This window comes from Solea solea, chromosome 18 (genome assembly GCF_958295425.1).
Source record: "Solea solea chromosome 18, fSolSol10.1, whole genome shotgun sequence".
NCBI classification, from domain to species: domain Eukaryota; kingdom Metazoa; phylum Chordata; class Actinopteri; order Pleuronectiformes; family Soleidae; genus Solea; species Solea solea.
In genome coordinates this window covers 7,645,625-7,672,777 of record NC_081151.1, presented here as the reverse complement: position 1 = coordinate 7,672,777, position 27,153 = coordinate 7,645,625, and the positions used below count along the sequence as shown (strand labels likewise).

At 41.1% G+C, this 27,153-nt stretch overlaps 5 protein-coding genes and 1 gene segment (V, D, J or C); 2 read left to right on the top strand and 4 right to left on the bottom strand.

The window, feature by feature from the left end:
- LOC131444868 (immunoglobulin lambda-1 light chain-like) overlaps positions 1-27,153 on the top strand; it is a 65,950-nt gene that overhangs the window by 3,940 nt on the left and 34,857 nt on the right. Inside the window, exon 3 of the mRNA XM_058615563.1 lies at positions 16,781-16,801. Within this exon, the coding sequence (XP_058471546.1) occupies positions 16,781-16,801 (21 nt within the window). The remainder of the gene's footprint in view (positions 1-16,780; positions 16,802-27,153) is intronic.
- slc1a8b (solute carrier family 1 member 8b) lies at positions 307-12,423 on the top strand. Its single transcript, XM_058615555.1, has 11 exons — positions 307-654; positions 764-843; positions 1,141-1,356; positions 3,946-3,988; positions 4,088-4,301; positions 4,925-5,024; positions 5,690-5,923; positions 9,651-9,845; positions 9,922-10,056; positions 10,638-10,791; positions 11,604-12,423. The coding sequence occupies exons 1-11, from the start codon at positions 490-492 to the stop codon at positions 11,748-11,750; spliced, it is 1,683 nt and encodes a 560-aa protein (XP_058471538.1). The 5' UTR covers positions 307-489; the 3' UTR covers positions 11,751-12,423.
- LOC131444866 (glycerophosphodiester phosphodiesterase 1-like) lies at positions 7,846-9,085 on the bottom strand. The gene has a single exon (XM_058615561.1). The coding sequence runs from the start codon at positions 8,846-8,848 to the stop codon at positions 7,859-7,861; it is 990 nt and encodes a 329-aa protein (XP_058471544.1). The 5' UTR covers positions 8,849-9,085; the 3' UTR covers positions 7,846-7,858.
- Positions 12,599-20,601, bottom strand: elavl1a (ELAV like RNA binding protein 1a). 4 transcript variants are annotated; one of them, XM_058615559.1, is made up of 7 exons: positions 20,453-20,601; positions 19,315-19,374; positions 17,552-17,732; positions 16,938-17,041; positions 16,234-16,396; positions 15,891-16,116; positions 12,599-15,424 (listed from the first exon to the last, which is right to left on the bottom strand). In XM_058615559.1, exons 2-7 carry the CDS (start codon positions 19,348-19,350, stop codon positions 15,100-15,102), a joined length of 1,035 nt encoding a protein of 344 aa, XP_058471542.1. In that variant the 5' UTR covers positions 19,351-19,374; positions 20,453-20,601; the 3' UTR covers positions 12,599-15,099. The 4 variants fall into 4 exon arrangements, with proteins under 4 accessions (XP_058471542.1, XP_058471539.1, XP_058471541.1 ...); XM_058615556.1 differs by having other exon boundaries at positions 17,552-17,744; positions 20,453-20,600; XM_058615558.1 differs by lacking the exon at positions 20,453-20,601 and adding an exon at positions 20,208-20,438 and having other exon boundaries at positions 17,552-17,744.
- tspan37 (tetraspanin 37) lies at positions 20,769-24,878 on the bottom strand. Its single transcript, XM_058615562.1, has 7 exons — positions 24,668-24,878; positions 23,199-23,390; positions 23,027-23,101; positions 22,831-22,929; positions 21,754-21,906; positions 21,596-21,679; positions 20,769-21,489 (listed from the first exon to the last, which is right to left on the bottom strand). Exons 1-7 carry the CDS (start codon positions 24,728-24,730, stop codon positions 21,412-21,414), a joined length of 744 nt encoding a protein of 247 aa, XP_058471545.1. The 5' UTR covers positions 24,731-24,878; the 3' UTR covers positions 20,769-21,411.
- On the bottom strand, positions 25,972-26,563 carry LOC131444870 (Ig kappa chain V region BS-5-like). The segment is given in 2 exon segments: positions 25,972-26,381; positions 26,473-26,563. Coding segments are annotated over 2 exon segments (399 nt in total).

Genomic DNA, 27,153 nt, shown 5'->3' with positions numbered 1-27,153 from the left:
TACTCAGCATTGGGTGAACTAATTTGACATTGCTTTGAATGTAACAGACATGTGTTTATATTTAGAATTCACTCAGTGCAGGTTCAGCTTTATCCCTACCGAGGTCAAAGTGCAAGAGCCCCCGTTTAATGAATGGAATGACTTGGAGGCATTTGACTATAAGTCATAATGGTCTATGAAAGGAGGAGCTAATCTGTGCTAAAGTCGTTTCTTTAGCCTCATTAGTGAGCCTGAGTCGCCATGAACAAGACGCTCTCACCATTGGATAGGGATAATCCTTTTAGACAACACCATCCCATGAATCACTGGGTGAGCTCCTCAGTGTGAGACAAGACCCACCAGTGGATCCAGATTCGCTGGGTGTCCTCCACCTCGGGTCTTGTGGGACACATAGTGAGCGGCCTCATGCTCAGTGGCACATCCCTGATAACTGTGTTCAGTGCGGGGGGTGGAGGGGCCAACAGGGATACGGACCGATCCTGAATCAGGATGGGGCGATTGAAGAAGTGCATGAAGAGCATGGTGTCAGCGAAGGTCAGGGCGTATGTGGCGGACTACTGCAAGAGGAACGGCCTCCTGACGCTGTCGGTCTTTGCTGTGGTGACAGGCTGTGTGCTAGGATTTGTCCTGAGGTCACTCAACCTGTCCACACAGGTATGGATGGATGGATGGATGAGGAGTCTGTACATACAACTTCTCTCAGAAAGTGGCTCTAATGGTGATTCCACTATAATGGATATTTATGTTTTTCTCTCACTCACAGGCCAAGATCTACTTCTCCTTTCCTGGTGAGCTGCTGATGAGGATGTTAAAAATGTTGATTCTGCCGCTCATCACGTCCAGGTAAGACCAGTGTTCTCATCGGTTAGAACTTTAAACTGCACGTTGTATTCTGTCCCATCCCGCTGAGCGAGGGAACACAAACTACAATTTGTCCCATATAAACAATTTAATGATGCGGTGTTATTGCAACTGTCACATCAAACATAAAACACAGGTACCTCTCATAAGTAAGGCCTTTTGAATCTGTTCCTTTAAGAACATATAGAAGACTTATTCCTGAACATTTCATTCATGACACTTTCTTCAATATGTCTTACTAGTCTACTGTGATCTTGTTTTTTTCCCCCATCTATCTAGTCTTATGTCCGGCTTGTCAGCCATGGACACAAAGGTGAGCGGCCGTTTGGGTGTCCTGACCATCACCTACTACCTGTGGACGACCTTCATCGCGGTCATCGTTGGCATCGTGCTGGTGCTCATTGTCCACCCAGGGACGGGCTCAGAGAAAGAGGGTCACCTCGCAAGTTCGGGGCCTGTCATGACTTCTGCTGATGCTCTGCTCGACCTCATCAGGTGAGGAGCGCACTTTGAAGAATTACTCCAACTCAAAAAAAAAAAAAAATCGACATTTGCACAGAAAATACCTCCCCATCGTCAACCTTTATGGAAACCATGAATGTCTGCACAGATTTTGGTGCTAATTAACTGGGTGCAGGTTGACATATCACTGGATTGGTGATAAATATAATCTGTTGGTGCTGTTTAATGAAATTGCTTACTCATAATTACTGGGCAGCAGCAACACCAATATTCATGATAATCCATTTCCTAGTTTTGGAGAAATTTGGGTCTTTACCAAGGAGAGGGATCAAACATTACTACCTCCCTGGAGATATGTGGCTGTCTATCGTTGTGGTTTAAAACATTAGTGTGTAACTTTTAAACGTAAGAAAATGTCTGCTACACAGTATACGAATCATGTTCCATCATTTCTGTTCAAAGACAGAACATGAAGTCCAAAACAGCAAAGGTTACGTACTGCAGCTTTAAAGCTTTAAATCCTCCTGCCCTTCGGCTTTTACCGAGAGCAACGTGAAGAGAAAGAAAGTCTGCAGTAAACAACAAGGAGACGATGACTCACATGGGGTCAAAGAATGAGTAGGAAAGGGATTTCAGATTTCCCTCTCCGTCATCTTTGAGTTGTTTTTCAGGATTAGGATTAACAGTGTAACACCCTTTAGCATCTGCGGTAAACCAGTACAGACTAATTAAGTCAAGAGCCAATCCAGTTCACAGCCATGCATCCTCTGGGACAGGAAGCTCCCTAATCACAAAATCTCCAGGGATGAGTTTGATCCTCAATGCTGGGCCTACGGCAAAATAAACCAAAAGGAAAAAAAAAAAAAAAATAGGCAGTTGGAAGTCCTGAAAGTCCATGAAATCCTTGTCAAGTATTTATGACGACATAAAGTGAGCGAACAAGGAGTCCAAAAATGGTCGCGTAACAAATAAAATGGCAGAACATTTTTAATGATATGACAAATGAAATAATCTGAACATACATCTGACGTTAAACTATTTTTGCCCTCATTGTTGAATCAAAATAAGGGTGAAAAGTGCTTGTGAGACAGTTGCAGTGTTATTGCAGCAGATCAGCTAAGAATAGAGAGGTTCATTTAACACTTAATTGTGATCCGTTAAGCCTGCACTTTCTCAGAAGGTGCATGTGTAGTGCAGTGCTCTACACATGCTCTGTGAGATGGAGGCTGCAGTCAGGTGTGTGTGTGTTTACCAAGGCTTACCAAGGGTCATTCAAGTCACAGATCCATCCACTAATACCTTCTTGTTAAACCTGCTTATTTAACACAGCTGTGTTAAATAGAAGCCTCTTTCAATTTGCCCGTGTTGCATAAGAACCGTTATAAATGGTTCTAGCAGCATTTTTATTCTAGCTGTTCAACGTAGAGCTAATTTAAAAAAGGTCCGGTGTGCAGGTATTAGTGACACCTAATGGTGAGACAAACAGAGGACTCCATCCCGCACCCTTCCATTTCCCAAGCACATCATTTAACTACGCTGCACTAAATAAAAACAGAAAGGATATTATTTATTTACGATACAGCTTTATTGTCCGTTATTACTGAAATTCAAGTACACACGCTGCTGAAATCTCTTACACATAAAAGTGAGGTGTCCATGATAGGGTATCATGACTCCTAAATATTTGTATTATAATATCCAACTTTATTTATAAAGCTGAAACAGCCAAAAGTATAAGAACACAAATAAATAAGTCATAGAATACTAACAATAAAAAAGTTAATATCATCATCTTATACTAGGTTTTTTTCTGTTTAGCTGCTGTAGAAACATGGTGGCACAAGATGGCGGCCTGTAAAAAGCAAGGTCCTTGCCTCGAGTACATATAGAAGGCTGATTCTATGGCTGTGCAAACGTTAAAGTGATTGCACACTTAGACAAACATACTAATTGTTTGGTATATTAAATTTCCATCAATAAACTCTCCCTGGTGTTACACACTGGACCTTTAACTGTCATGTACTGGTTTCATTTATAAAACACAGTTCACAACATTGGCGAAAAACTGTGCAACTGAAAAGTGGAATTGCCATTTTAAACTGATGCTCTAAGCTGGATTTAGTATTGTGTATTTGTTGTTGTTGGCCAGGTCTCTCATTTAACCCGGAATAATACACAACTCCTTATATGTTATATGGACATCCTGATCGGGGTGTTAATCTATATTGCACATTCTTATAACCTCTGTATATACTGTATATTGGAAAAAAGCAGCAGAAATGCTCTGTGTTCTAAGGGTTAATCTCAGGGGACCTTATGATTAAATAAATGGTCAAATGGATAAGAAATGTGAGCATCAAAATGTAATTTAATTGTAAAATAACTTATATTAATATTAGCTAATATTGTAATGTTCCATTCACTGTCATTGCAGTGTATTATTACAACATTAACTATTCATGTTGTCCAGTCAGACACTAAAAAAAAGTTAAGGGTCAAATACACAGGTAAATACAAAGTACAGGAAGTTAGTTTATCCAAACAGGATCCACAGTATCTGCCTTGCCGTCTCTCCACAGACATGATGTGAAATACTCTATATTTGTTTTCCGCCTTTTACAGAAACATGATCCCGTCAAACCTAATCGAAGCAACCTTTCAGCAGGTGAGATTGACAGAAAGAGAACACTGTAAAAATTGCCTTCATTAGCGCGACACTCGACAATAACAATTCTCTACCTGTTGTCGCTCTCTTTCATCCCAGTACCGGACAGACTTGGTTCCCATCGTGCAAAACTCTGATTTCAAAGAGTCTCAGGTCAACTATGTGTACGTCATGCCGGACTACCACAACCCTCGCCTGGGCCACCCCGTCTTCCTGGAGATCACGCCCGCGCCAGACGTCAAGTACAAGATCGTCCCCAGCACGAGCAAAGGCATGAATGTGCTGGGGATTGTCATCTTCTCGGCCACCATGGGTAAGAACGCCACAAGATTCTACTAAAGACTTTATTAAATGCACCAATTCTACTGCGTGTTCATGCAAATGTAGAACTTCACTGATATGGTTAAGGATATGTCAAGGTTATTTAAGTAAAGCTGACTTTTAAGTGACAACTTTTGTAGAAAAGTTGTAGATACTTTCTTGTTTGTCAAAGTCACGGCAGCAGACAACAGTGCTGTAAAGTAACAAAGTACAAATACTTTGTTACCACTACATTTCCTCTAACTCTCTTTGTTACTTGTTACTACCAAATAAAATCAGAAGAAGTAGAAGAGTTGGTATTATGGTCTGTATTTCTAGTCTCAATGAGCTGCTTTACACTACAGTTTTCACTCATTCACACGCTGCAACATGAATTGAACCATAACCTTCCAGTTACTTCTAAAACCTAAGTACATTTTATATCAGAAAATTACTTTTGATACTTAAGTACAGTAAATGTCATTTTTAGACTTTTACTTATTATATAAAAAAGTGATTATAAACTGTAATTCTTCATTGATTTATCATTAAATCAGTTATCGTTTACATTTTATTGACTGTGTATCAGAGGTAAGGGAAGTGGGACTATGAGTCAACAGTGCTGTCTGTTCTCAGGTCTGCTGTTGGGGAAGATGGGAGAACGTGGCGCGCCGCTGGTCAACGTGTGCCAGTGCATCAACGAGTGCGTCATGAAGATCATCAACGCAGCCATGTGGTAAAGCTGCACTCAACCTCACTGTCACGCAACCAAACCGAAAGGGGAAGCGCCACATACAGCTCACAGCACAGTACAGCAGAGCTGGATTATACCTAAAAATAAGTCTCTTACAACACACCAGGGAAGTGTCTGTACTCCTTCACATGGCAGCTAAATCTGGGATTACGTTTGTCTGAGCAAAGCAAGGCCAAGTTTTCGTAAAGTCATGTTTGTGTCAAATAACGGTGGAAAGCATTATATCCAATATAGATCTACCATTTTATTTTATTTGAGCACACATTGATGCAAGTAACAGAAATTGTGGAATAAATCATAATGTTAGCAACATGCAGCACATGTAACAAAAGACTAAAACTTATAAATAATAATTAAACCTTGCAATATATACACCAATATACTGAATAAATTAATATAAATCAATACCTTAATCACATGTGGAGAGCATGCACACTCCACACAGAAAACCCCCGGTCAGACCAGGATTTAAATCAAGATAAACAATCCAAACAATCGCATGGCTTTATGTATTGTAAATGATGTACTAAGGGTTATTTTTTTTACTTTAAGAGACAGCCATCCAATGTCAATAAACAATGGGCACTGGGTAGGACTGACAAAATGAGAAAATGTCCTTTAATTAATGAATCCTGTCCTCTCCTCAGGTACTTCCCCTTCGGCATTGTGTTCCTTGTGGCTGGTAAAGTTCTGGACATGCACGACCCAGCTCACCTGGGAGAGATGCTGGGCATGTACTTCATCACGGTGCTGTCCGGTCTGTTTGTGCACGGCCTCATCCTGCTGCCTCTCTTCTTCTACTTCTTCACTCGCAAAAACCCCTTCCCCTACATAAGAGGGCTGCTGCAGGCTCTTGTCATCGCATTGGCCACATCATCCAGGTAAGTTGTGGATATTATTATTATTATTATTATTATTAATAATAATAATAATAATAATAATAATAATAATAATAATAACAAAAAAAACACGGCAATTTGTACTGGGTTAAGGTGAAAAGTTGTCGTAAGTTTTTGGAGATTCAAAACAGTGTGGCCACGGCAACCCTCATTATTATTATTACCTCTATCTATCTATAAATTGCAGAAATGTCTGTCTGTCAATCGGATATCTCCCGATTGATTTCAAACTTGACAGGGGTCTTCCTTTGGGCACAAGCAAGTTGTTTGGATAAGTAATGCAAAAGATACCGTTAAATATATTAAAAAATACAGTAAAAGAAGGACACATTGGCTTTCGCTGCTCTACTGTAGCCACTCCCCCCTCTGACTCACACAGCACTGTGGGCTACCTGAGAGGCTCAGCAGGGCCTTTTGGCAGAATTGAATCCTCAACAATAAAGACTCCCTGAATGCAGTGTGCCTGCAATACAATGAGTCAGCGGATTTTGCGACAACACGCCAACAAACACAGGTATGCGGTGGTCCCAAATTGAAACGAGCGATAATTTAAGGACGTTTCCCACACATGCCCACATCATCAAAGACATTTTAAAAAGCCACTCATCTTTGACATATTATGTTGTATGCCTCTCACGCACAAAAATACAGTAAAAACCTATTAACATATTGAACGGGTTCTGTACTGGTTATTATTATTAGTAGTAGTAGTATTAATAATAACAACAACAACAATAACAAGTCCATCACATTGTGTTTAACTCTCATGGCTTTTAAATGTGTCACATTTGGTTTAACAAACACAACGTCAAACGTTAGCAACTTACACCCCTTAACCAGCTCATTAACTCAAAATACAAAACAAGGTTACATGGCAGAAAACAGGCAAAAGCTCACCGGCTGCTTCCTCCTTGTTTGAAGAAGCTTTATGCCGTACAAAGTGGTTTTGGATGCTCAGTCCAGGTCAGCTCTCTGTCACTTCTCAACTGTTTGCTCCCTCTGCTGCTCTGCAGTCAGTCTGTGAGTGTTTGAGTGTGTGCTCGTTAGCATCATCACCCTCAGCTGGTGCACTCAGGCTGGAGGGGGTGTGGCCCACAGTTCACCTCAACATTAATAATATCTTATTACAGCCACAATTGTTTTATAAACTGGTCCGCCTCTCCATTAGACTGTTTCATTGGCTTTCGATCTTCTGACGTCCTCGTTTTCACGTACACTTGACAACTTTTCTTTCCAGTTTGGAGAATTATCGAAGACACCGCGAGACCTGCATTTAAGTGTAAGGAGTGAGTTCTTCATCACAATATTCAATCAGAAAATGTTCATTTTGAAAGGTGAATGATAGGGGACAATGGCATGAACCTTAAGTTATTGTTTTGAATTACACAACAATGATTGACATCGATTAAATGCAAGGTTACCATAAACAGAAGGAGCAGTCGTGACATTTCACATGATAAATATCAATAACAATAATAATATAATATACTATCATAAACTTTATTTGTACAGCACCTTTCATACAAGGAGTGCAGCTCAATTAAGTGCTTCACAATAAAAGGAACATAACATTTAAAAAGAAAAGAGATGCAAAAACGACAAAAAAAAACACAATACAGGGTGGAATGAAAAGGAAATGTCTAAAGTATAAAATAAAAATAAAACTTTTTCACTTTGAAATGAAACAAAAGATGCAAATGAAACAGTGAAACGCAACTCAGGGTGGAATAAAAAGGAGCTAGTTGAAGGCTAAAGTTAGAAGATGAACTGGCTTCCCTGATATCTAAGGGTAGTGTGGGCCAAAGTTTCGGGGCGTAAGTCACAAAGGTAACAAAGGCTGCCTTCTCCGGACGTTCTTCTGCGACCAGGAGAGTCCTGGGTTTCACTTTTCAAATGATATCGTATGTGAGACTAATTCTAAGAACACTCTGTGGGGCTACAGTCCTCCACGAGACTGTCCGTGATGTAGTTGACTTGCAGCACCTCCTGGTAAAAGCTTTTCTCCACATTGGTGTTGACGGTCCACACGACCACCTCCACCCCTCTCTCGGCCCAGTGCTGCACAAAGTTCAGCGAGACAAAGTCCTTGTGGATGAGGAAGGCCGAGATGCCGCAGAGCCTCCACACCACAGACTGGGGGGCACAGTCCAAAACCACGTCCATGACGAGTGTCATCCAGCGGTATTTCCACAGGGAATCAAAATAATGGGCGACATCCACGCACTGACTCAGACTCCATGGCCTGTGGATCAGCGCCGTGACCACATGCGGGTCACTCTGTCTCATCCAGTAGAGCAGCTTCGGCTCAAACGAGCAGATGATGCTGCTGTTGTAGAGGACTGGATGCTTCCTATACAACTCTCTGAAGGCTGCGATCGCCTGGTCCGGTTGACCTTTGACATCAAAGTAGATGGTGAGGCGCAGTCTGATGCACTCCTCCACCGCCTCCTCCAGAGTGGGAATCCTCTCTCCCACAAATTTGTCCCGGAGTCGGTGTTTAGCGACTGCGTCCAGTTGACGCAGTTCAGAGAATCTCATCTGGCTGAGTGGTCCTGACCCGTCGGTGGTCCGGTCCACGGTCTTGTCGTGCATGAGTATCGGGACCCCATCGGCTGAAAACTCCACGTCCAGCTCCACACCCGTTGCCCCGTTTTTACCGGCCTGGCGGATGGCGGCTATCGTGTTCTCCGGGGCGTCGTGCCCGCCGCCGCGGTGAGCCACCACCGACACTTTGGTGGGGTGCAACACCCGCTGGGCTTGACCCACCGGTACCCGGGGTAACTGCAACAGGGCCAGAAACAGGTAGAGGGCGGCAACAAAGACAGTTGGTTGCACCAGGCTGCGGGTCACCAGCAGGACCACCACGAAGACCACCGAGTACAGGTTGACCTCGTCCACCAGCAGCATCGTTGCCCGTTGGTTCTGCTGTCTCACACACGTTTACCGTCTTTAAGTGTTTAACCCTCTCGTGAGCATCATGATAACCAGGTCGCCTGGATTTATTTTGATTCCATGGCCGTAGAATTGTTAAAAAAAAAAAGGTTCAATGAGTGAGCGCTTCTGCCCCTTTTCCCAGGATAACGTCAACTTCCAATATCTGGCAGTGATTCAATATTACGGTGGAATAAAACGTTTACATTTGGTAATCAGGTAACCATGCAGTCGACTTTTATCTGTGCGTGATCCAAGTAGTCTGCCTTTCATCTGCCCTCACACTTCATTTTCAAAGGAGAAAAGTTGTTCTAGTCATTCATTCATTCATGTATTCATTACCATTCACTTGAGCCGTCTGCAACGAGTAGATGACACGCACAAACGAAGCTCTCTGTTGGCGCCGCTTTCCCAACTGTATTTTTATTTACTGTTATTAATGTTGTACGTTATCTGACAGGTTCTGTGTTCTGTCATTGTTTGACAATACACTGTATGACAATAAAGAACGTTGTGAATGCTGTTCACTTATTTCCCTTTTTTGGATAATGGCATGGATGTAGTTGCAGTGTGTGCAAGTGTGTGTGTGTGGGGTTTCTCCGGGTTCTCCGGCTTCATCCCACGCTCCAAAAACATGCAATATGGGGATAAGGTAAATTGGACACTCTCAATTGACCGTAGGTGTGAGAGTGAATGGTTTCATGTGTCCCTTCTCTCCAGTGAGCACAGTATGTAATGCTGTGTCCTCTGTGTCCTCTGTGTCCTCTTCCTTTTGCAGCTCGGCCACTTTGCCGATCACCATGAAGTGTCTCCTGGAGAACTGCGGCGTGGACCGACAGATCGCTCGCTTCGTGCTGCCAGTGGGAGCGACCATCAACATGGACGGGACGGCGCTGTACGAGGCCGTGGCGGCCATCTTCATCGCACAGGTCAATGAGTACGACTTGGACTTTGGCCAGCTGGTCACCATCAGGTGAGAACAGACTCTCTCTCTCTTTGCATTAAACTCTCTTCGTCTCCAATGTCTTGACCTCTCTTGTCCTCTTCAGCATCACAGCGACAGCTGCTAGCATCGGGGCCGCCGGGATACCTCAAGCGGGTTTGGTTACCATGGTGATTGTTCTGACCTCTGTGGGGTTACCGCCTGCCGACATTTCACTGATTGTGGCCATCGACTGGGTTCTGTGAGTTTCCTCGGAACTATTTACCACTGCATGACATGATAAATAAGAGGTAGAGCTAAAATACAAGAACATAAATTAAAAATGTTTTAATTAAGCATTAAAGAACCATAAAATATTCACAATTTCGGCTGCTTTTTTCCATTACTATGTTTAAACGTACAGTTTATACAGAGGCTATACGAATGTGCAATATACAGTGTCTTATATCCTTTTTTATGAACAAAAATTTAAAAGAAAAACGGTATAATTTTGTGACTTCTGCACAATTATTGTTCCTTTACATCACCACTAAAAATGCGATGTAAAGTGAATCATAACTTTGACTCGACAACACATAAGACAGAAAAAAGCGGCATTTTCTAAAGCCTGAATATGTGACCTATAAACACACACCCCCATATAAGGAGTTGTGTATTATTCCCACACCAAATGACCATGGGTGCACCTGCGGCACAGATCTGTGCCACGTTAGTTAGTGTGTGTGTTGATAAGAGTTGTGATTAATAATTACTGCCGTCTTGGAGCCTCAGTGGGTGTTTGGAGGGACAATGTATGAGTGACTCCTTCCCTCTCTCCCTCAGCGACCGCTTCCGGACCATGATCAATGTTCTCGGCGACGCTTTAGCCGCTGGGATTATGGCTCATCTTTGCAGGGAAGATTTTGAGAAAGCAGCCGCTGCCGCCGCAGCTGCTGCCACCACCACGGCCACCAATAATGGAGGAGGTCCCAAACGGGTGAGGAGGACTGGACGTTAGAGTGCCATAAGATATAATATTGATAATATTCATGCTTTTAGAGCAGATATAATCTGTTTTTTTTTTTAAGTTAAAAGTTGATTTGATCCATTTCTAAGAGAAGTATTCAGAAATATTTTCAACAGAGCTGATATTTGTTTAGGTGAAATGTTTTCGACCAGTTGCCGACAGCACATCTATACTCCTGAAGAGACAAGAACCTTCACAGAAATAAACTAGGATGGAATAGGATAGTGCAGCAGTTCCCTAACCTCAGTGTCTCCCTCACTCAACAGTTCGCTCATTTACTCTCGCCAAAATGGCCGGAAAAATTAAAAATGGCCGACTTCCTGTTGAGTTGAGGCCATTGTAGCAGTCGACTTTTGTGTTCGTCTTGGTTTCAAACATCTGGAACGCAATTTTTCCTCTGTTTTCACCTTAGGGGGGTGCTACAGAGATCTTGAGCAACGCACGGGTCCGGGAACTATGCCAATATCGCCACAGATATAATAATAATCTGAAGGATAACAATAGGTTCCTTGCCCTTTCGGCCCCTTCCATTCGTGGCTGACCCTAAACTTTAGGCATCAGAATTTGTGCAGTAACATGTTTTCCAAAATGTGATTTCGCAATAGAATTCATATTCACACTCTTAAAAGTATAAATAACGTGTATTTTAAAATATAGCTGCTTGACTTTCAGTTACACGGCCTATCTTCTTAACTCTCGTGGTATCATTTTTTAGTTTTTAAGCCTCGAGTCATTCACATTCAGACATCCACCCTAACTAACGCTGCATGTCTCCCACACAGAGAGACACAGTGATCTCCTTTGGCAATCAGAGCGTGGCGCTGTCCGACACACCTCTGATCACACAGCGGTGCGACTACGTGTACGAGGTGGACGGAGACAACGTGCTGGAGAAGCCCCTGGCCTGCTACAACCTCTGCCATGTCTGAGACACTGCCTTCAACTGTGACCGGCATCCAAGGTCCAGTCCAGGTGACCAAAGGGAGAAAAGAATTGCTGATTCTGTCTGTGCCACGCCCTTACTGCGCTTTGGAGTGGGTGGCAGGAAGCGTCAGGAAATGTCACGCAGACACTGGTTATTGTACGGATGCACGCCTCTGCAGACACTGTAACGCGCCGCAGTACCACGCATTAGGGTTAGTGTGTATTGGTTGCAGGTTTTGAGTTGCCTTAACCTGATCTCAGTTGTCAAAACAAGTGCTGAGAACCTGAGAGACTTGAAAGTAAGCAGAACGCGATCATCGAAAACACAGCATGCTCATTCACAATTAGATCTTTATGGATATACAGTATATATATATTAAAGCAGCATTCACAAACATATTTACAGTACTACAGTACTACAAAGAGGTTATATTGAGAGCATTACCTGTTTGTTTTTGTTTTTTCTTTTTTTATACATGATGCTATTCATTTTGTAATAAAAACCGACCGCACTCAAGAGTTCTGTCGAGTCTCGTTTTCATTTCATAACTAAATATGGTTTTAGAGGTTTGTTGAGTCTTGACACAGTATGTATTTCTACCAAATTAATTGGATGAGAGCCCCGTGAAAGGGTCACAAGACACAGAGGACGTTTGTGAATCAGTCAGTTAAAGGAATACTAACATTAAGAATCAGGTCTCTTGAAAAATGAGATCAGTGGGATAACCTGTACAAATAAAAGTTTAATAGGTTTTCTTTGACCCCATATGAGCTTTGAGGTGATTGTGACAGACTAATTAATGTCAATTCATGGCATTAAATTTATGATTTAATAACATAGGTCATCCTTCAATACTATTGCACCATGTTTTTATTGAAATAATCCAACGTTAGAAGACATTTAATGGACTTCAACTCTGTGTCCATTCAAAAAAAACAAAAACAGAAAACCACAGAAATCGTTAAAACCATTTAGAACACTGCAATAAGTAACAAGTATGACTGTGTACATTTTCAAATGTCCGCGCTTCCGATGTAAAACACAAGATTACACCTATAAATTAAGGCCGAGCGCAGTTTATTCGGACTGCCGTCACAACGTCACTCTCGTCTTTCGTGCAGATCCGAGAAAAACTGAGCAACGACAAAACATCAGTAAAAAAAAAATATATCAAACGGATGACAATTCAAGACTATAACACATTTCTATCACCTGCTTTGAGCAGGTCACCAAGTATTGCACAAAATGTTAAGGTTTAGGAAACAAAACCAAAAGAAATGACGTGAATACTGAAACACAAAACACTGAAGCTCTGATGGAAACAATCCTTTTACGGAATATATATATATTATAGATGGGCATTTTATTTAGTGTCGCGTAGAATAGCAGGAAAAAGAAAAAAAAAAAGCATGAGCAGGTACCGTTTTTCAGGAATCATTTGCCACCATCAGTGAATGGTTTCTCTGTTCAATCTGAAAAACACAGCACCTGTGTGACAAGACAATCCGCCTAAATTCAACACCAGAGAGATGAGGAGTCCAATCTCAAAAACATTTTACAGGTGGACAACAGGAGGAAGTGTTTCACTCTGCAGGTAAACACAACTGAGCCTTCAATCAAAAGAGAAAGCCCAGTCAACAGAAACTGGGTTTTGATCTGAAAAAGCTTGGATTTAGCAGTGATATCAAACACTATCCTGCCAAAAGAGCCAGAAATCAGAGCAGATTTACTAGAAAAAAAAGACATTTATCAACTTCACTGCTTTAAAACGTACCTTAAATAAACTACAACTGTAGTGATTCGTACTTCTCAGAAATGTTGCTTTGTGAAATGTTATACTGGATAATAATTTTCCTTCAAGTGTCTTTGCACAGTTTAAATAATACTCATCTCGACTTACTGTTGGTCCACATGTTAATTATTAAGTCTGACTTTCGACTGCCTGTTTTTGGTGGAACAGGGATTTATTATCAGAAAAAGAACAGAACAAAACCAAAATCTAAAAAAAAAGGAAAAAGAAAGAAACAAACCAAACAAAATGTTCAGCAAAATGAAATAAAATTTAATGGTTTATGTTCAAACTGAAACAACCAAAACAAAAAAATAAGGAAAAGTAATCTAAACTGAAATCAATTGTCCAACAAAGGCCATTAATCTCTCTCGAGTTTCCAAACTCAATAAAACAGGTTTGTAAATGACATTGTAAAAATTAAAATCTAAATTTCTAGAAAGAACAAAAAAATTAATTCAAAGAAAACAAATCAACTCAAAATGAAATAGGGAAAAAAAAAAAAAGTAAAACTGAGCATAAATGATGGTCTCAGTCAGTGTCAGATATTATCTTAGTACCTCCTCAAAAACAAATAATAATAATAATAATAATAATAATAATAATAATAATAATAATATTATATATATGCAATTTACCTCGCTAATCTGCTCTGGGGTTATAGGATCAAATCTCTCCCTGTCTTTGGTCCATATTACTTCCAAACTTTTTGACTGGGGATCTTTTTTTTTCTTTTTAAAGAGTCTCATGCAGAACAATTTAGAATAAAAAGACAAATTTACACAGGGGACGACATCCAACAAGAACAACAAAAATTCCCTTCAGGGCTCGATGTTTAAAACCGTTAACCTGGTCAGAGCTTAACATAAAAAAAGGCTGATATTCTTAGTAACCTAAAACACATTGGTTAAAAGTGCTTAGTTTTAGATTAATCAATATGGTGAGTGGTATTGTCTGTCTGTCTGTCTGTCTGTCCACTGGATGATCATTTAAGGCATCTATAGGTCTACTTCTCATGAAGACCCGGAACAAAGCACTGCTTTACCCAACACAAAACAACCAACGTCTCCCAAGTAAACTGTTGTTTTTCCACTTTGATTAGAATTAACCACTAAAATTTAGACAGAACATTTTTGCTCTGTGCTTTCAGAACACCGTTGACCTGCCTCTGTTTTTTTTTCTAGCTTTTCTAGTTATACATGCAACAAATACAGACAGTATTTCTGCTTTTAAGATAAATTTTGAATTCACCTTGAGGGTATCTCAAACTTTTGCACTCTTCATCTTCTCCCTTAAAAAAAAAAACAAAAAAAAACAGAGTGTCCTCAAGCCCCACGAATGAACGAAAAGATGAAAAAACAAATCAAAAATAAATCAGTCTTAGAAAAGTAACAAAGGTGCAGAGTGAACAAACATCTTACTTAACTCTGAATACACTTAAACCAAAATGGATGAGCCAGACTTGGCTAACTCCTAATTTAGCCCCTCCCACCCACCCCAAAAAAAGCCTGGTGCAGGTCATTGCAACCTCATCCCCTCTAAACCCAATTGTCCGGCTCTCACTCTACTTGTGGCCCTTGCTGGTCTTAAAGGACACTTGCAACATCTTGTCTCCGAGACGGTAGCCGTTCAGGCTGGCGATGGCCATGGCCGCCTCCTCGTAGTTTGTCATGGTAACGAAGCCAAAGCCCTTGCACTTGTTTGTGTTGAAGTCTCGGATCACCTTGACATTGGTGACGGCGCCAAACGGCCCAAACATTTGCCAGAGGATGCTTTCGTCGGCGTCCTGGCCCAGGTTGTAGATGAAGATGCACCAGCCGGAGGTGGAGTTCCCAGGGGCGCTGACGCCTCCCATCCCACTCATGTGGTCGACGCTCATGGGGGAAAACCTGGAAAGTGAGGTTGTTTTTCTTTTTTTAAATGAAGCCAAAAATATGTCTTGAACACAATCAGAGACACAGCATGAATTCCGATACGACTGCCATTTCCCCCGGGAATCAATTTATTGAATCCACTATGCAAGATGATGAAATGTCACCTTTATACTTGTTATATTACATTCTACTGATTTTAAAATATTTAATTCTTAAAGCTGACAGCATACATTCAATCTCCCCATCAGTCCAAAAATAGAACTGATCTGTATTTTGCCAGCCTGGGGGCAGGAACTGCAGGAGCACTGGTGCCTAGGCCAGTTCAGGTCAGGATGACTGTGTACATGCAACTATAATTCGCCCAACAAATCTGTGTGTGTTTACTTAGTACTATTTTAGTCAGTTTATAGTATGCAAGTAACTGAGCATAAGTGACCAAAGTGCTGAACACGATGAAGAAAGAAAAAACATCATCCCTCACCTGAACCTCTGCGCCTGGTGATGTAAAGGCCCTCCAATGCGGCGGGTTTGGTTGTGGTAGAGCTGAGAAATGAGCTGCGTGTTCTTCACCTGGTTTGGGTTGGCAGCAAATTTCACCGTGATTGGCTCAGCGGCACCGGGTGGTTTTTGGCCGTTCAGGTTTTTGACAGCCTCCTCCGCCTCGGACCGCTTGTCAAACCTGATAAAGGCCACCCCGCGGGACGCACCTGGGTATGAGAAAGCAGCTGGTGATTGCTTCTTCTGGTACAAGCGAATGAACTGCATTGCAGAACGAGTACTGCTGCCTTCAAAATTTTTTTTAAAAAAGCAAGGAAGTCATTTACCTGTCATACCTGTACCCTGATCAACAAGTACACGAGAGTTAATGATACGTCCATAACGTGAAAACATGTCTTCCACGTCTTTCTGGGTCATGGACTTTGGCAGGCCGCTGATATACAGATTGGCATCCTTAATCATGTCAGAGCTGGGCCGTGCGTATGAAACCTGGTAACAAGAAGCAACAATCATGACGACAACCCTCAACACAAATGTACAAATAAAATCACAAAAAAGCAAAACAAGCACTTAAATCTACGCATCTGTTAACATTTAACAACTTTTCTGGATTTACCAGGACATTTAAAAAGTTACAACCATCCAGTCATACATCTGAAAGGTCTCGTCTTTTCATTTAAAACGCCTCTTTCAAAGTATGCAAGAAGAAAAATGGTTGGATAACATGGTTTGAGGTATAAAATATCACACCTGAGCAAAACTCAGAAGCAGAATGGAAAACTACGTTCACAAAAACAATGGAATCAAACAAATGGTACTTTTTTGACACAATATACGAAATAAAATCAGTAATATTAACGCCAAACTCAACAGACATGACAGATAGGGCAGTAAGTGAGCTGTAAAAGCAGAATCACTTTCTCTGGCCGGCATGTACTAGCTAGTTAGTGGAGAGCACAGGAGCCACAGGAGAGTTATATGACATGACATCTTTGGTTTGAGAATTGTAGAACACCTTATTGCACGTTACCTTGATAGTTTTGGACTGTAGCCTTAGTCCATTCAGTGTACTGATAGCTCTTTCTGCATCATTAGGGTTAAGATAGTTAACAAATCCGTACCCTAAACTGTGGCCTAGAGAAAAAAAAGGAAAACAAATAAAATAAAACAAAAAAACGTTGTAAAGTTCAAAAAAAGCTGCAAACAAATAAATATTTAAAAACAAAAACAAATCTTAACATTGCATGCTAGGTCCAAACAAACAAACAAACCAGTTAAAGAGCGCCGGGGAGTAAATAAGTAAATAAAACAAGTCTACGGTGGAGGAAAAATTGGACACAAGCAGGAAAATAAATGTAGGACATTTTTTCCAATAAAATGTTCCATTAGAAAATCCCTGAGAATAGAGGAGCCAGTAAACAGTTTTTCGAAAGTATCCTGTTCATATGAAAATCAGTAATAGGCCAAACTGGTCATACAGCTGGAGCACCACAGCTGATGTATTCAGAGGGTGTTGCCACAAACTGTATCTTTTTCTGCCACGTCTGTAACAGGAATCGTCTGCCATTTAAATATAAAATCAGTGGTCTGTTCAATCAGCAATCTACTCTGTCACGGGTCGGATTGCTTCAGAGCGTAGCATACCTGCGACTTTGTCCCGGATTAGTTTGGCCGACTCCACCTCCCCGATGCTGCTGAAGAGGCTCCGCAGTTCATCCTGCGTCATGCTCTGAGGCAGGTAGTTCACGATCAGGTTAGTCTTGGCGTCCTTCGCCTCGTCCCCTCCCATGTGGTCTTCATAACCGTTCGACATTTCATACACCTCCTGCAAGTCGGCCAGGTGGGCCGGAAAAACACAAAGCAAGGTAAGCATGCTTTCATAAGATTTTTGAAAAATCTTAAAACAGCTTTTCTAAATGAATAATAAAATGAAAAGCTTACACCTACACAGGCAATAACAATGACTTTGAAAGAACAGAGAAACCAATACTAAACTAACTCCCTTCAAATTTGATTTGCCATCAGCAGTCAGAACTGAGCCACAGTTACATATATGCCCTATAATTTATTCTCCCGGGCTTCACTGACCTCGCCTTCTCCCTGCTACCCCAAATGACCCAATTACATCACAGAGAGTCACAAAACCTAGAGCAAAGTGGGCACTGGCTGGGCACAACACCACAGGAAACACAATGCCACAAGTCTATAAAGCATTCTTCTAATGTGTGGTCTTTGAAGAAGAAACTAATTTATCAGATGACGGGAAAAACCAGGGCCTAAATTTAGTTTCCGAATGAAGAAGTTCCTGCTTTAAAAGTTTTGCATTCACAAAGTTCTGGCAGATTCCTGCTACTGGCTGGTTAAACACACACACACACACACACACCCTCCTGACATGACGTGATGTCTACATGAAAGAGAGAGCAACAGAAAATTCATGTCTGAAGCTGATCAGGGGCTGACAGCATACATCTTTTTAATTTACATATTACATCCAAACAAACACTAAAGTGGAAAAATCAAGGGATTTTATGGTTTAATCCTGATTTTGTGTCCAAGCAGTGTCTCATTAGATTTCAGTACAGAATAAAAGTGCATTTCAGCATCCACTGACCCACTCAATGGAGTGCTTTACACAAAACCCACACAAACTTTGAATGAAGGAATGCATCACAAAAGGTTGCAAATTATGCCAAGTAGCTATTTTATCCACAGGTCAGTCTTTATGGTGCGATAACAAATGAGATTAGTTTAACATTTGCCAGTGGGAAGCAGTCTGAACCTGACAGAGGTCCATTCATGACAGAGAAGGGCTGTGATTGTGTATTCTGGAGGGTAAGATACTCTGAGAGGATGAAAGAGCCCTGTATTTTCCAGTAGTGTAACCTAGTGGGAGGGGCCATGTATTTATTTTAATGGCATCTCACCCCCATTTACAGATTTATCTCTGTCCAATTCTGAGTATGAAGTAAAACTTAAAAGAGAATCTCTTCACTCTCCACCATACAACAGGAATTGATGATTTTACTCCTGTTTATCACCACAAACATTTAATGTAAGTGACAATGTTCAAACAATGTCATAATTCCACCCCTCTCTTGCTGTCTCTTTTAACGTTTCTTTAATTATTTTCCTCAATGAGTTCCCCTGACTTAGTTCATTCTGTCCCCGACTGTATACGTACAACCTATTCAAACAAAGCTTTATTTTAAAAATGTTTGTATACAGGGAGCACCATGTACAGGCTTGGGATATGTACTACAGCTTTAGAGACATTTGGTTGCCTGTGGATGAAGAAGCTTCTTGTGACGCTGCGGTGTAAACAAAAAACCTTAAAAATATGACAAAGAAAAAGATTGTATAGGTTAAGTTCTGTTTCCGTGTGGAAGCTTGGACCTCATACTCACTTTCAAGTACTTAATGTGTCCACGACGAACTGCCATGAAGACACTTCACTGCTCCTGAGGCTGGATGGGAATAAGACGACATACTTATGTCACTAAAAACGCAACATAAAGAAAAATGTGGTGAAGTTGAATGGGGACTATAATAAAAGGAACTGTCTAACTACTAATTTGAATTTACTTGTTCAATGGTAGCCAATTAAATTGAGTGATCTGCCTCATGTTGTGGTCCAACAATAACACAACAGCGCAGCCCAAACCAGTGGGGATGATACAACTAAAAATGTTACCTTGATAATCCATCACGTTGACAGATAGTTGACAACAAGACAACACTCATGATGTAAAATGAGTCTTCAAATTACAAAAACAGAAATAAAACAGAATGTAAACATTTATTCAATAACATGTATACAATTGTAATTTTAGATCGTAAAACCTAATAGTGTTTGTCGGTAATAACTGGCAGTAATGTTGTATGATGATGCTCCTCAGTTGTTGGTTACAATAAATTGTACTACTGTACTATTATCACTAGACAGTAATACAAACATGAAGCATCCACATTAGCATCACAGCATTGCTCAGTCTCAGTCCGTCTAAAAAAATATGACAATACAAACAAAAAGCAACCCCGTTGAATGATTCACACTCCAGTTTTAGACGTTTATATTGTTCATGTATTATCAACAAACAACACAATCAACACTGAGCTGCTCGCCATCTCACAAACGTGTACGGGCCGGACTATCCCTGCTAGCATTAGCAGGCTAGCAGCTGCACGCTCACTCTTCTCGGATTAAGGAAAACGCATAAACCCACCGGGCTTAAACAGAACCAGGGTCATTGTTGACTTCTAAATCTTTAAATACACACATGTGGACACATGCACTCACATTCTGTTGACGCCGTGCGTTACGTGGCGCTCTCTTGCCGGCCGGCTAACGTAAAGCACCGTAGCCCTATTTTGGAGCGAGCGTCGTATAATTGCGTCCATGTCCCCGCGCCTAAACCGCAGCGGCCTGCTAACAGGCCACGAAGGCTAACAGTAGCCAGCGCGACGGGCCGCAGGAGCGCTCTTCTAAATAACCCCACGCACGTCGGTGTATGCACAGTTATGAGTATTATTACGAAATCTTACCAGCTTTTATGTGCCGGCTGATGTGTCTGCCTTCTTCTCCCGTGTTTATTTTTATAATTCTTGACGACGTGCACTTCCCTCCAAGTCAACCTCACGTAGAGAAGTAGCGGAAGGAGGTACGTACGTGATGAATTCGACGCCCACTCAGCCACGGCCACACCTCTGCAGAGGTACCGGAGAGGTCACCGGAGGTCAAGCAAACGCTGCACTCACTTGTCAGATTATTAGGAACACCTAAACTCTCCTTCACTTTGGTTATAATGTTTGTGTTTAGGGCTGCAACTAACGATTAATTTCATAATCAAGTAATCTGTCGATTTTTTGCTCGATTAATCGAGTAATCGTCTTGTTGTGTCCAAAAACCAAAAAATATTCAGTTTTAATGATTTCTTTGTTATATGGAGCAAATAAACCAGAAGATGTTCACATTTAGGAAGCTAAAAAAAATAATCAGAAAAATTGTTTTAACCCCTGACAAACACTCAAACTGATTATTAAAATAGTTGACGGAGGCGGGCGGAAGCAAGAACCAATTATCCATATTTGTTCATATTTATACTCGTACTCCACACGACTAACCGCAAGCCATCTGAATGGTAGTAAACTGCAAATTAACCTTTTTTTCTGCTACAGTGAGAATACATGTTGATTCATTCAAAATTCAATCCAGTAAAGTGAAGTAAAAGACATGCAAAAAAACTATTTTCCATAACAGAGAACACGCAGGAAACGGCCTGGGGCCCACAAACCGACAGGGTCCCCAAAGTACCAGATTTAGTGCATAATGTGCTTATCACCAACACTCAAAGACAATTGATTTGCATAGAAAATCCCCACCACTTGTGGTATACTGAAGTAAACCTGTACCCATTAATTAGCAGAAGCTGAACTGGTCGGGCCATGCCGAGGCAAAGCGAGTCAAGCCGAACCAGTGGAAACGTGCCATAAGTATAGTGTCTTCAGTTTTTGTGCAGTATGTGATATTCTATAAATGTTTGGTCCCTCATCAGCTGTGCCACCACCAGGAAATTAACAACCTACAGGATAAGAGGAAAGAATGAAAACGAACCTAGTTTACCACTGGATTTAATGGAAATTATGCTCTGAATTGTATGTTACCACAAGTGTGAAAATGTTTCTCACCTCCACCATAAAAAGGACTGGGCCGCACCAGAAGATGAAACTCAGCACAAACTGAAAAGATGCCTCCAGCCTCACCTGGCAGCCCTGAAAGATTTACAAACAGCAGGGATCAATTCAACATTCGTGCGGTTTAGTAGTGAATTTATCTTGAATTCTACCTGAGTGTAAAGCTGCCACGGCTGGTCCACGGAGCCATTGCAGTGGGGGAACGTAGAGTTGCAGCAGCTGTGCGGAACAAAGAGTCCGCCCGTGCGGTTGAACCACGGGGTTTCATGCCAGTCCGTGTAGTTCTGGACACCACAACAGAGCAACTAACAGAGATCGAAACACAAAAGGTGCAGTCACTATCAATATGTTGACACCGTAGAACAGGGCTGTCAAACTTGCCCACCACTTAATATCATTTATAGTAATAACAATAATAATAATAATGATAATAATCAGACATTCATGTATTACACTCAACGTTAAATTACATATATTTAAGATTGTTTAATTACACTTATCCTCGTCATTATTTGCAAACTGTTCTATTTATTTCTCTGTTTTTGTCAAGTATACACAATTCCATATCAAAAACAAGCACTTTTACTTTGAAAGTCTGTCAAATATCCTCATGAATACCTTATATTGCCCACCCAATACTAAACAGTTTCTGTTTTTCTAGACTGGGCCCCCTCTTGACCAGACTAGACGCTCATTGGCCCCCAGGTCATCTGACGTTTACAGCCCTGCTGTAGAATCTCAATAACAGATCATTAGAAAACACAAGGGTTTTCTCTGGGCAGGATTTCAATGGGGTCCATTACAGGAGGTGCATTTTCAGGGCCAGCAACTCTAGTTATGGTTGTTGCTCATTGTTTTCTAATCCCTGCTTCTCATAATGTGTAATAGTTTGTTTAATAATGTGTTGATGACTTTTATTATTAATTAATAAAAAAAGGCCACACAGTTGGCGTAGTGGATAGGCACTGTTGCCTTTGCAGCAAGAAGATCCAAGTTTGTGACCCGGTCAGAACAAAGCAGCCTTTTTGGAAGCAGATTTGGGAATTAGGAAAATTGTTTAACACTCAACCTGTGTTTTTACTATGCTCTGTATTGTTTTTATGCTTTCTTTTTTTTACTGCTTTTATTTTGTTATTTGACATCATTCTGTACAGCACTTTGGTTAAATGTGCTCTATAAATAAATTTGAGTTGCGTAGAGTTGTATTTCAGCTACGAATGATCACACACCTGCTGTTGAGTAGCATCCACAGCCTGAGAGACCCGGTCATGGCTCCTGCCTGTGTAATTATGAAACAGTCCACTAAGGGGAGCCATCTCTGAGTCCAGCTTATCAAAAAGACAACATGTTTAAAAATGCATTTTCTGTTCAAGTATGATCTGCTTAATTATCCATTATGTATATTTTACAGTGGGATTTGTCTACCTTCACAGAGTAGAAATAAGCCAACGCTGAAGCCGAACTTTGCAGACAAAAGACCACAACTAGAAGATAAACAAACTGGAGTGGGGCACATGGACTTGGATTATGGACAGTTCACACTTGGCTACACATACACATACTTTTACACTGACACATGCAACGTGGACAACCGTACCAGGCCCTGCAGGAACGTGGATTCCTTGATGCTCAGACACGAACCGAGGAATCCGTCGACCAACAGGACGGCAGCACTTGCGAGAGCAAAAATGGCCGGCATCGTGATGTAGGTGTTCGAAAAGAACAAGCTGCCCTGACTGTATTTCATCAGCAAATAGACTCCACCCAAGCCCACCACCAACCCCATCACCTGTAAAGAAAACACATGACATGGGTACATCATGGTGTTGTCACATTTCAGGATAGATGTAACGGAAGAGGACACGAGGGATTAGGGAGAGATGGAGGCAGAGGATCCGCGCTGTGGAATCTGAATGTGGAATGTAGTTATTGTTATGATTCAGATTACACTCCACATGACAAATGCTGATCGTGCTGCTGTTTACCTCTACTTTATGTGCAAGATATTAAAATACAGGGTTGTAATGTAACGAAGTACTAATACTTCATTACCGTACTTAAGTACAAAATTCACGTATCCGTACTTATGTTGTTATTTATATTTCTAGCAACTTTTACTTTTACTCCACTACATTTCCTTGAGCAAGTGACACATATAGACAAGCAGGACCAGGAATTGAACCCACAACCTTCCAGTTGAAAGACAACTCGCCCTACCGCTGGGCTAAAAAATTAACCACATTTTGTATCAGAAAATTGCTTTTGACACTTCAGTAGAGTAAATGTCATATACTTTAAGACTTTTATTTAAAGCAATACAACCATCCTTTTCTGATAAGATACTTACTCAAGTATCACTTGGTGGTACTTTGGTACTTTGCACATAGAAGCTTGTGATTCAAGGGATATATCAGTTTTTCAAACACAGATCAGTCGCAAAATTGGTGTTGTTTTTGTGTCCATTTGTTTCTTATTATCATTATTATTGTAATCATGTATCATGAGTGCATCATTGTTTTTCTCTTTGATACTGTGTGCTTTCAGATTTACTGAGAGTCTAATGTTTGTTTTCCAGCTGGACCCCAGGAGGATTAGGATTAGCTGCGTCCAAAGCTGATGGAGATGTTAATAAGTAAACACATACGCAACCAATCAAATAAGGATTAAGGCGAATTAATGGTGATGGAGTTGTGGACATGTGGATTGTGATGTTAGTGACAGTGTGGCGCCTTTCATTAATGACTCATGGCTTCTCAATGTCGAGACAACTGGAGACAACTTTACTTCCTCTAAAAACACGTGCACAATTGCGCCATGGGGGTCACATGACTTCCAGTCCGTCAAACATGTACTGTGATACAAAACATTATAATATAATAATATAAACAGGAATACCATCTACTTGTATGTAATAATCTGTGTTTACATTATTCCGCGTAGCGTTTCAAGGGTTGGCATGAAATGTGAAATAGTCTGTGACCTAATGATCGTTTATGGAAGATGAAGATCGGTCGTTTTGCACTGGAGAAGAAGAAGAACACTGTGCGATAATGAAGTCTCACTCACCCACAGAAGTTGACTCGACATCTGCAGCGCGGTTTTGAACGCGTTTCTCCTCTGGTCGCTCATTGTCGCGCGCCAGGAGCAGAGAGGAGCGAACGCGCAGCGTCAACGCGGAGACCGCTGTGGAAACGCGTTCATGTGCAAAGACGGACAGCGAAGAGGGTCCAGGGTTCAGAGTTTGACGCTGTTTTAAAATTTATATTTCTAAACGACCGCAGTCGAGTCAAAGTTCCTTTCCGCAATTGCAAAACAGAGAAGAACGCGGAAACGTCTCTCAGGCGTTTGGCACAACGTGATCAGCTCTGAGGGCAAAGTTATTTTTGTCATGATTCTGCAAGAAGAAGAAGAAGAAATAGAGGAATAAGGGAAATAATAAACCCTGCAAGTATGCACCTCATTGCCAGACGTGTAGCGATGCTCATCAATTTACTTATTCCAGGGTTAAGTGGTTGTTAAATGGATAGATTCACTGTCCACTTAATTAAGTACACCCGTTTAATATCAAGTGCCTCCAAACCTGTTCTTATTGGCTGTAACTCAGCCTCCTCACTTGCTGCTGCTGCTGCTGCTGATGGCACTCAGTTAGGACCGAAACCGTTACTTATTGAAACAAGTTTACTGATGATTTAAATGTGAATTTGTTTGGGTTTCTTTGCTCCATGCAACAAAGAAATCATTCAAACTGGATCTTTGTTGGTCTGTGCACAAACGCTATTAATCGATTAGGGAAATGATTGCTATATTCAATTATAATATAATTATATATAATTGTTTATATTCCTTGTTGTGTTCAGTTTTCCCCTTCCCTTTTGTATACTGTATGTACTGTATATTTTTGGTTCCTTAGGTGGCAGAAATCCGGGATAGATAGATAGATAGATAGTTGTATATGAAGTTAAACTATTCTAGATCAGAGTTTTGGAGTAGTTTGGTAGGTCAGGGTGAAGCTAAAGGAAATACTTTAAATGTTATATATTTTCTCACATAATTATTCTATAACACTTCTTATTCTACACACTGACGCCCCCATGTGGTTCTGTGAAATCTCCACAACAGCTGCCATGAGATCCCACACAAAGTACAGGAGTAAAGTGCAACACGTGACAAAATGTATGGACGTGGACAATAATTGTGGCCTCATATTTATGTCCAGATGTTTCCTGAGATGTTTTTTTAAATCTTGTTGAACTCAGAGACCATACAGTATGGTGTAGTTTAATGAACAATTAAATATAAAAAAGAGAAGTGGTCGTTTCAGGTTGTACATGTGCTTGGTGAGTTTACTGTCAGCTCTGTGCTCACTGGTCTGTGTCTCGGTCTCATCCTGTTGTAACAGCTCAGTGTCTCTGCACTTTCATAGGTTTTTGTACGACGACAATTCACTGTGTGCACGGCCGATTACTGCCTACTTGGTGCACACCCATGCAGTGGTACACTGCAGCATCTTCAGTCTGAACTCCACTGATGGTCAATGAGAAGTCAGAGTTGCTTCCACTGCCACTAAACCGAGCAGGTGTTCCTGAATGTGCGACGTTCACATGTCTTATCAGGAGCTTTGGAGTCTGTCCAGGTTTCTGTTGGTACCAGAACATACATGGCCTACTGTCGCCACAATTGGAATAAGTAGCAGGGTTGGTTTTACAGGTGAGAGTGACAGTGGATCCTGGAGTAGTTGTCACCACAGGAGGCTGAGTCACAGTCACCTGACCACTGCATCCTGCAGACAAAACACATCATTTATCAGCACAAAGAAAAAAGAGAGAGAACAGGCAGCACATGGTGTTGGAAATGTTGCAGAGTGAATGAACCTGTGAAGCAGCAGCAGCAGCAGCAGGTCAGTGTCCACATGAGGATGGTGATGAGAGTCATGGTGGTTGTGGTCTCTGCCGTGACGACTGACAGATGTGAGCTGTGCAGTGTTGAACTGGCAGGACTTTAAACCTTCTCAGTCCAGTGGAGGATCAGCTGACGACGCAGAGCCTCCTCCTCTCTATGGAAATGATTCCTCTGCTCTGAACAGACTGAAGGTCTGGACGTGGGACATGAAACCAGGAGACACACTGACTGGATTTACACTGACAATGGATTAGGAACAGAAAAATGTGGGTTCTCAACATCTGGATTCAAATGGTGTCACTTTTTTGACGCACCTGTGTTTTTGTCTGTCCCTTTGATTTACTCTTAGAGTATTTCAGAATATCATTTTAAAGTATATCGTTTGGAGTTTGGAGTAGTATCATTTGTACAGTAGTGTAATTGAAATTCTTTTGAAGCCTTTTGTTATTTTGGAGCATTAGACATTATCTAAAAATAAATTGGAAAATTTGAATCTATACCAGAGTAAATTAAACAAAATGAAACCTCTCTTTTTTTAAAAGTCACAAAAATGATTGAAATGATACTGATATTTTGAGCCACGTGAGTTAAATATAAAGTATGAAGTGTAAATTGAGCAGTTAAATGTGGAAAAGAGTGAATGTTTGAGTGAG

Coding starts and splice junctions, on each gene's coding strand:
- slc1a8b (XM_058615555.1), top strand. CDS start 490: ATGGGGCGATTGAAGAAGTGCATGAAGAGCATGGTGTCAGCGAAGGTC. Junction 655..763: donor CACTCAACCTGTCCACACAG/GTATGGATGGAT, acceptor TCTCACTCACAG/GCCAAGATCTACTTCTCCTT. Junction 4,302..4,924: donor CATCTTCTCGGCCACCATGG/GTAAGAACGCCA, acceptor GTCTGTTCTCAG/GTCTGCTGTTGGGGAAGATG.
- LOC131444866 (XM_058615561.1), bottom strand. CDS start 8,848: ATGCTGCTGGTGGACGAGGTCAACCTGTACTCGGTGGTCTTCGTGGTG.
- elavl1a (XM_058615556.1), bottom strand. CDS start 19,350: ATGGCAGTTCGTCGTGGACACATTAAGTACTTGAAA. Junction 17,745..19,314: donor GACACATTAAGTACTTGAAA/GTGAGTATGAGG, acceptor CCGGCCCACCTG/GCCGACTTGCAGGAGGTGTA. Junction 16,117..16,233: donor TCAGGGTACAGGTATGACAG/GTAAATGACTTC, acceptor TCTCATACCCAG/GTGCGTCCCGCGGGGTGGCC.
- tspan37 (XM_058615562.1), bottom strand. CDS start 24,730: ATGAGCGACCAGAGGAGAAACGCGTTCAAAACCGCGCTGCAGATGTCG. Junction 23,391..24,667: donor TGTCGAGTCAACTTCTGTGG/GTGAGTGAGACT, acceptor TTTTCTTTACAG/GTGATGGGGTTGGTGGTGGG. Junction 21,680..21,753: donor CGTGGCAGCTTTACACTCAG/GTAGAATTCAAG, acceptor TAAATCTTTCAG/GGCTGCCAGGTGAGGCTGGA.